General features: G+C 47.4%; 1 protein-coding gene across 2 annotated transcripts; it reads left to right on the forward strand.

The window, feature by feature from the left end:
- The first annotated feature begins 715 nt into the window (after nucleotides 1-715).
- IRF2BP2 (interferon regulatory factor 2 binding protein 2) lies at nucleotides 716-6,021 on the forward strand. 2 transcript variants are annotated; one of them, XM_003267376.3, is made up of 2 exons: nucleotides 716-1,854; nucleotides 2,449-6,021. In XM_003267376.3, exons 1-2 carry the CDS (start codon nucleotides 807-809, stop codon nucleotides 3,162-3,164), a joined length of 1,764 nt encoding a protein of 587 aa, XP_003267424.2. In that variant the 5' UTR covers nucleotides 716-806; the 3' UTR covers nucleotides 3,165-6,021. The 2 variants fall into 2 exon arrangements, with proteins under 2 accessions (XP_003267424.2, XP_030668515.1); XM_030812655.1 differs by having other exon boundaries at nucleotides 716-1,806.
- Nucleotides 6,022-8,463: the final 2,442 nt, after the last annotated feature.

Genomic DNA, 8,463 nt, shown 5'->3' on the forward strand with positions numbered 1-8,463 from the left:
CCGGCTCTCCCGGCAGCGCTACTTCGGCGCGCGGGGGGAGGGGGAGCGCGCGCGCGGGAGGGCGGGCACGCGCACGAGGGGAGGGGGCCCGCGCAGGCGCCGTGCGAGACTGTCGAAGAATCAAGTCTGTAGAAGTGGAGCGGTCGCGGCGGCAGCAGCAGCAACGACGGTGGCGGCGGCGGAGCTGAGGCGGGCTGGCCGCTGACGCTGGAGAGCGGCGACGCCAGGAGCTGTGAGAGAGCGGCGGAGCGACCCGGGGCCCTCGCCGCGCCCGAGCTCCACGCCGCCCGGCCGCCGCCGCCCCGGCGCGGCATGCCCCGCCGCTCGGGCTGAGCCTACCCCGGCGGCCGCCCCCCGCCCCCTGTCCCCCCGGCCTCCCCGCCCCCCGCCCTGCACTCCGTGCCGGCCGCCGCCGCGACCTGCTGCGCTCCCCCGCGCCCGCGCGGCCCGTCTTCGCCCCGGTCTGGAGGCCCGCCGCGGCTCCGGCCGAGCCCCCGTCGCCGCGCCCGCCGCCCCGCCGCGCCGCGCCGCCCGCCCGCGCCCGGGCCGGCCGGGGGGATCTGCTGCCGCGGCTGCAGCCCCTCGCCTCGCGCCCGCCGCCCCTCGTGCACCGGGGGCGCTGCGCGGGCGCCGAGCCTTCGCGGGCTTTGCCGCCACCGCCGCCTTTGCGGCCGCCGCCGCCGCTGGTGGGGGAGACGCGGGGTTGGGGGGGGAGGAGGGCGCGCGTGGTGCCGGTGGGGGGCGGCGGCGGCGCCCCCTCCTCCTCCTCCTCCACCTCCTTCTCCGGCGCCGCGGGCTCCTCGGACATGGCCGCGGCGGTGGCGGTGGCGGCCGCGTCCCGGCGGCAGTCGTGCTACCTGTGTGACCTGCCCCGCATGCCCTGGGCCATGATCTGGGACTTCACCGAGCCCGTGTGCCGCGGCTGCGTCAACTACGAGGGCGCCGACCGCGTCGAGTTCGTCATCGAGACGGCGCGGCAGCTCAAGCGGGCGCACGGCTGCTTCCCGGAGGGTCGCTCCCCGCCCGGCGCTGCGGCCCCGGCCGCCGCCAAGCCGCCGCCACTCTCGGCCAAGGACATCCTCTTGCAGCAGCAGCAGCAGCTTGGCCACGGCGGCCCCGAGGCGGCCCCACGCGCGCCGCAGGCCCTGGAGCGCTACCCCCTGGCGGCCGCGGCCGAGCGGCCCCCTCGCCTCGGCTCTGACTTCGGCGGCAGCCGCCCGGCCGCGAGCCTGGCCCAGCCACCGACGCCGCAGCCGCCGCCCGTGAACGGCATCTTGGTGCCCAACGGCTTCTCCAAGCTAGAGGAGCCGCCTGAGCTGAATCGCCAGAGCCCGAACCCGCGGCGCGGCCACGCCGTGCCGCCCACCCTGGTGCCGCTCATGAACGGCTCGGCCACGCCGCTGCCCACCGCGCTCGGCCTCGGCGGCCGCGCTGCCGCCTCCTTAGCCGCGGTGTCCGGAACCGCGGCCGCCAGCCTGGGCTCCGCTCAGCCCACCGACCTGGGCGCCCACAAGCGGCCGGCATCCGTGTCGAGCAGCGCGGCGGTGGAGCACGAGCAGCGCGAGGCGGCAGCCAAAGAGAAGCAACCGCCGCCGCCTGCACACCGGGGCCCGGCCGACAGCCTGTCCACCGCGGCCGGGGCCGCGGAGCTGAGCGCGGAAAGTGCAGGCAAGAGCCGCGGGTCTGGAGAGCAGGACTGGGTCAACAGGCCCAAGACCGTGCGCGACACGCTGCTGGCGCTGCACCAGCACGGCCACTCGGGGCCCTTCGAGAGCAAGTTTAAGAAGGAGCCGGCCCTGACTGCAGGCAGGTTGTTGGGTTTCGAGGCCAACGGGGCCAACGGGTCTAAAGCAGGTAGGGGCGGCTGTGAAGTGAGGGGGTCTAGGGGAGAAAAGGGGACGGAGAGCAGAGGAGGGGTGGTTCTTTCGATTCACCATTTTACCCCAGCCCAGAAACAACAAACACCCCACTTCCTGATCTGCCTAAGGCGGAACCAGTGCTTGGTGGCAACGTGTTCATGTGCTGAAGCAGCATAACAGAGATGAGTCAGACTGGGCTGATACGCTCTGACACGGGGTTTTCCTTTCCCAGCACATTCTTGGATGGGAACATGAGGGCACCAGTCACCTTTTAACCTATTGGGGGACATTAGCAGTCACATGCTCAGTGCAAACGAGGGTACTTTTGTGCATGTGTAAAAACAGGCAGTTACAAGCGTGCCATTTTCAGTGGCTCCATTTTAAATCAGTCTGCTGCCTCAGAATCGCATATGCCTAAAGGTTTTAATTTGCGTGTGCACCTGAAACTGATATACGAGTGTTTTCTGTCTGTGCTTTTAGAGAGGAGGAATTCTGTAATGAGTTTTGTTTCGGGTCAGGAAGAGAAGGATCCCTTTCAGTGCACCGCAACTTATGTTTCCTTTTTCCTTTTATTTCTTTGTGTTTCCAGTTGCAAGAACAGCAAGGAAAAGGAAGCCCTCTCCAGAACCAGAAGGTGAAGTCGGGCCCCCTAAGATCAATGGAGAGGCCCAGCCGTGGCTGTCCACATCCACAGAAGGGCTCAAGATCCCCATAACTCCTACATCCTCTTTTGTGTCTCCGCCACCACCCACTGCCTCACCTCATTCCAACCGGACCACACCGCCTGAAGCGGCCCAGAATGGCCAGTCCCCCATGGCAGCCCTGATCTTAGTAGCAGACAATGCAGGGGGCAGTCATGCCTCAAAAGATGCCAACCAGGTTCACTCCACTACGAGGAGGAATAGCAACAGTCCACCCTCTCCGTCCTCTATGAACCAAAGAAGGCTGGGCCCCAGAGAGGTGGGGGGCCAGGGAGCAGGCAACACAGGAGGACTGGAGCCAGTGCACCCTGCCAGCCTCCCGGACTCCTCTCTGGCAGCCAGTGCCCCGCTGTGCTGCACCCTCTGCCACGAGCGGCTGGAGGACACCCATTTTGTGCAGTGCCCGTCCGTCCCTTCGCACAAGTTCTGCTTCCCTTGCTCCAGACAAAGCATCAAACAGCAGGGAGCTAGTGGAGAGGTCTATTGTCCCAGTGGGGAAAAATGCCCTCTTGTGGGCTCCAATGTCCCCTGGGCCTTTATGCAAGGGGAAATTGCAACCATCCTTGCTGGAGATGTGAAAGTGAAAAAAGAGAGAGACTCGTGACTTTCTGGTTTCAGAAAAACCCAATGATTACCCTTAATTAAAACTGCTTGAATTGTATATATATCTCCATATATATATATATATATCCAAGACAAGGGAAATGTAGACTTCATAAACATGGCTGTATAATTTTGATTTTTTTTTGAATACATTGTGTTTCTATATTTTTTTTGACGACAAAAGGTATGTACTTATAAAGGCATTTTTTTCTTTTGTTAACGTTATTAGCATATCTTTGTGCTTTATTATCCTGGTGACAGTTACCGTTCTATGTAGGCTGTGACTTGCGCTGCTTTTTTAGAGCACTTGGCAAATCAGAAATGCTTCTAGCTGTATTTGTATGCACTTATTTTAAAAAGAAAAAAAAGCCAAATACATTTTCTGACATTGTAAGATTGCCTTACTGTCTGTCATTCCTTATTGCTGGCCCCTTTCTCAGGCCGTAGGCCAAGTGGTGGAGAAGGAAAGGAAATGATTGAACGGGCATGTTGTCAAGTGGGCATGCCACTGGGAAATACCACCAGTTTACCCTGAAACATTGTCCTCAGAGGAATAGGAAAGTGGATTTTGAATCTCTATTTTGTTCAAAAGTTCAGTTCTGGAGATACTGATGACTGAGAGTGCTGCTGGGAAATTTTCAGAATTGTGTGGTCTTTTGGGGTTTTTTTTTTTTTTTAAAGACAAAGTTGACTGCTGTTCACTGTCCACGTGATCAGTTGTAAGATTACAATGCTGCATGCTAGTTGGTTACATAAGACACAATTCCAGTGATGGAAGGCGATTATAATGGATGGTGGTGTGTACAAGATGGCACTGCCATCTTTGAGCAGAGCCCAGCTCTGCAGCGCCACTTCATCTTTTTAAACACCCTAGAGGTCTGTTTGTTGTTGCTGTTGTCCTTTATTTTGAAAGAGTTGCAAGAGAAGTTACAGTCCAGGTGAACTTGGAGATTGTGGGATTGGTTTTGTTTCTGTTTTGTTTTGTTTATCATTTACCTGTAGTGCTATTGCTGTTGATACTATCACCTATACCCTGTTTCTAGTGAGTGCTGAATACAGTATGGTACAATGACAGTAACAGCCGCGTGGTGCTGCCAGGACTGCCCTTGGGCATATCAGTGACAGCCCAAATGTGGGTGGAGGAAACCTGTAATTTCCTTCTTAACGTGTTTGAAATACCAAGTGAATAATACTGTTCTGGAAAAAAAATGATAAACTAGTGGAAATTAAAGAAATTAAGGGTTTTATATAATAGGCCCCACCTCTCAAAATATTTTTAGAATTCTTTTTGTAAACTAATTTCTTTTGATCACTATTTTGCATCAGTAAAATGATTTTTTTAAAACCAATAAATCATCAATTATTAGAAATAGTTGTCTCACAGTGATACTGGTTTTTTTTTTGTGCTGTTATGATTTAACATTGACAGGAACACTATTTTAAATCCTTATATTCAGGTGTTTGTAACTTGGCCTTATAATTAGGCTGAATTATGGCTTCAAGGTCTACAATTTATGTGTATGGTTCACAGCCTAGCTTCTATTTTCGTTTGAAAATATAGATTTTTACCAACTTTGGATTCTGTTTGTCTTTCCTTTTTAAATTGTTCAAAACTATTTTTTAATGGTCAAGTTACTAACACTTGAAAATCAGATACTGCACCAAATACAGTATTTTTCCATAATGTTTTTAATGAGTGCACCTATTACTACTGTGCGAGAATTCATGTTGCCAGTCATTGTTATATTACAAACAGACTTGCATGATTAACCAGTTGTTACACTTTTTTTTTTTCAAATTGGAGTATATATGACTCAGTTCAGACTGGTCTCTCTTATGTGAATGCACACATGCAGAAATGCAGAGTCAATTTTACATGCCCATAAAGACATTTGTAAAGAATTCAGCTCTTATGGTCTGTTGTATAAATGTGTATCTAGGCACTTCATTATAACTGGAATTTGACCTCATAGATGTTACAACTTGATCAGTCATTTGACCTAATTTGTGGTAGCTATCTGTATGTTTTGCAATCTTAATACAGATACGCGTTCCAAAAAGATTAATACAGAACCATCCTGCCGCTTTGGATAAGTCTATCCAGCTGTGGAAAGGGCAACCTGTGGTTTCTCTGTACTGGTGTTTAATGGGGGAAGAATATGAACAGCTTTAAAGAGCTGTGTATTGTGGTTACTACTATTAAAAAGTAAGATCTGCACGAGTCTGACTGGCCCTTGGGTGGCCTTTGTGGACGGCTCATAGCTGGAAAGTGTTGATCTGGGTTTTCTGGCATTCTTTTAAGTTAAAAAGTTAACATCGGGACATGGGTTTGATCTTTTGTTGTACCTGATGACAGTGCAGAGATTCTCCACAGCTGGATAAAAATGTCAGAAAGCTACTTACTGTACATGGGCAGTATCAGATTTCAAATCCTAATATTTCAGCTGTGCTTTTAATACTCAAAATATTAGGGGATGGGGTGTTGAAGCTTTCCCTTTTTTGCTTTAACAATTTATAGAATTTAACAGATGTACTGTCTTTCATGTGGCCTCACATTTAAAGTTATGAGAACATACACATGGTTTACAACTTTTACTATATACCTTTCCTTGGCCACCAAGTATTTTAAAAGTGTGCCACCTTTTAACCTTTACTTTTTTTAAGTTGAAGGTGATACTTTTTCTATATATGATGAAACTCATGTCAACTGAAGTGAGTGTAATCTCAGATATCAACATTATTATATTTTAAAATCACACTATGGAAATATCACCCGAATTCTGTCATTTGTCAGATTTACAGTACCTTTTTTTCTTTAACTTTTAGCATTAAATAAAAATAAAATTGGGAGCACTGAACATTTTCTGAGGCCTTTTTTAATTTTCTAAAGCAAGCTTAGAATGGCTATTGTTTTAATCACTAATGGCAGTGTGACTAAAGGATGTGTGGGTTTGGGGTTGGGGTTTGCCTGAACTTCAGGAGATAAAAGACATGGAACAAAAAGGCAACTGATGGTATAAAAAAGAAGTGCCAGGGACTGGTGAAAGGGCAACTGGATAGGGGACACAGATAAAAGAGCTGAACAAAATACAGCTAGAAAGCATTTGTTTATTTTTCAACTAGCAGCAGAACCAGCCATTCTGCAATAGTAGATTGGAAGGAGAAGATAGTGACGACACTGAAAAGACTCTCAAGACCTGGAGCTGCTCTTTGAAAAGCTTTGGAATAAAACAGCTACGTTGGGCCATAGGAAATGTGCTAAAGACAAAAGGGATTTAAAAAAAAAAAAAAAAAAAAAAGCCTTTGGAAAGCTTAGGAATGAAAAAAGCCAAAGCCATGTATGAGCTTTATTGATATCCTGAAACCTAAATTTATAAACAGATAAAAGGTAGAAAGCACTGAGACACATTTTACTGGCTACTCTCATATAGTAAGAAATTTCCTAGATGTTGCAGCTCTTACTCTTTTTATTGATTAATGGCTTGGCAGACTTCTCTATGAAAGGAAGTTGTGAAACTTATAAAGAGTTGGAGGTTAGGATATACATAGAGTTACTATATGTTTTAAATTAAACAGCAACAGTGAATGTGTACTTGAATATATTTACACTAGGGGTGGTCCGGTAACTAGGAGGGGCCCATCACTATATATATTTTAGTAGTTTTTCATTATTAGTAGTCCATTTAAGGTCGTTTTCAAGAAACCATATTCTTAGCAAGTTACAAATGAGAAACAATTTTTCATGTAATAACTAGGTTAAAAGAAATAGGATGAACTATTCAGTTTTTTTCTAACAAAAATGCCAAATTTTATTTTTAGTGAAATTGAAAATAGTGCAGCTTGTAGAAGTAATTTTCAACATTTCAAAACCTCTTCCCAAAGATACACTTTAATGACTGCATTTCGTTTTCAGTTAAGAAAACAAACCAGACTCTTGATGTGGCAGATGTCTTTGTTTATTCCCCAAAGGGGAGTTGGGGGAGAGTTAAAAGGAAACTATGGAAATCCTTTTTTAATTCCTAGACTTTTAAGTCCCTCTTTACTCAAAGTTGTTTTGCATATGATTTATAGATGGTTTTATTTGGTTAGTGAAGAGTAAAGTGTTTCTCTTCCTGATTCCTAAGTGTATACGTGGAATCATTCAGAAAAATGTTCAGTTGTGTGTAGGCCACGAGAAGTCCTGAGTCACCCTCATTTGCTTGCCTTTTGTTCATAGGGAACAGTATGAGAAGACACGCCTTTCCTCTGTCACAGACCAAGGTCAGATGCACCAATGAATGGAATACATATTTACCCAATTTATCATCTGGGGTTCTAGAAATCCGGAGTGGGGGTGGGGACTGTTTTAACTCCTTCGGTGCCACTGGTTAGGCCTCTGACAGCAATGGTACTACAATCAAATAAAAATTACGGGTGTGACTTTCCAGATTACAAACTCTATAGATCCCTTGTTGCTGTTTCTCTTGACAGCCTGCATTTTCCGTAGTATGTCTGAACCCCTCACTGTAACTTAAAAGGCACACAAATAGACATTTATAAATTACTTGTTAAGCGGTTAGAAGATAGAAAATGGGTAGATTTATGGATTATCTGTGGATTCTGCCATTAATCCTCAGATAAATCCATAATTTGTCAGGGATACCCACACTACCCCTAGTTATCGTTACATTAATTTATACCTAATTTAACAGTGAACATTGTTTAAACTCATTAGGTGTGTCATCTGCTCCCTCCCCATGTCAATACAACTTAACCTAAAATGCTTGATTTGAAACAGCTCTCCGATTGGTTGAAGTGTAACTTGTCTCTTTAAAAGATTATAGAATATGAAGTCTGTATTTGCACTGGTTTTTATCAGAAAATTGTGCACATCTGCCTGGCACAACATAAAACAATCCATACAACCCACAGAAAAGGTATTTCAGGGCAAAAAGTAACTATACCATAGACAGATCATTATTGAGAATCATTTAGACAAAACTTCATTTAGACAAAACTTCATTTAGACAAATCATTTAGACAAATCATTTAGACAAAACTTCTTTTATTTTTAATCCAAAAACCAACTGAGTAAAATTTTCTTATTAAACAACCCTATTAGAATGGTATAAACAGTTTCTTCTGTAAGACAAACATTTATTTGGAAAATACATAGAATGGCACTGTATAACAGTAACTCAAAACGTGGAATAATAAATCTTCAGTGCAAGCAAAACGTCACAAAATCAGCCATGAAAAGCCTCTAGGAGATGATTTCTGCCTAGGTCAGATAAGTCTAGAGACTAGACTACAGGATTCCT

The sequence above is a fragment of the Nomascus leucogenys genome, chromosome 5 (assembly GCF_006542625.1).
Source record: "Nomascus leucogenys isolate Asia chromosome 5, Asia_NLE_v1, whole genome shotgun sequence".
Lineage (NCBI taxonomy): Eukaryota > Metazoa > Chordata > Mammalia > Primates > Hylobatidae > Nomascus > Nomascus leucogenys.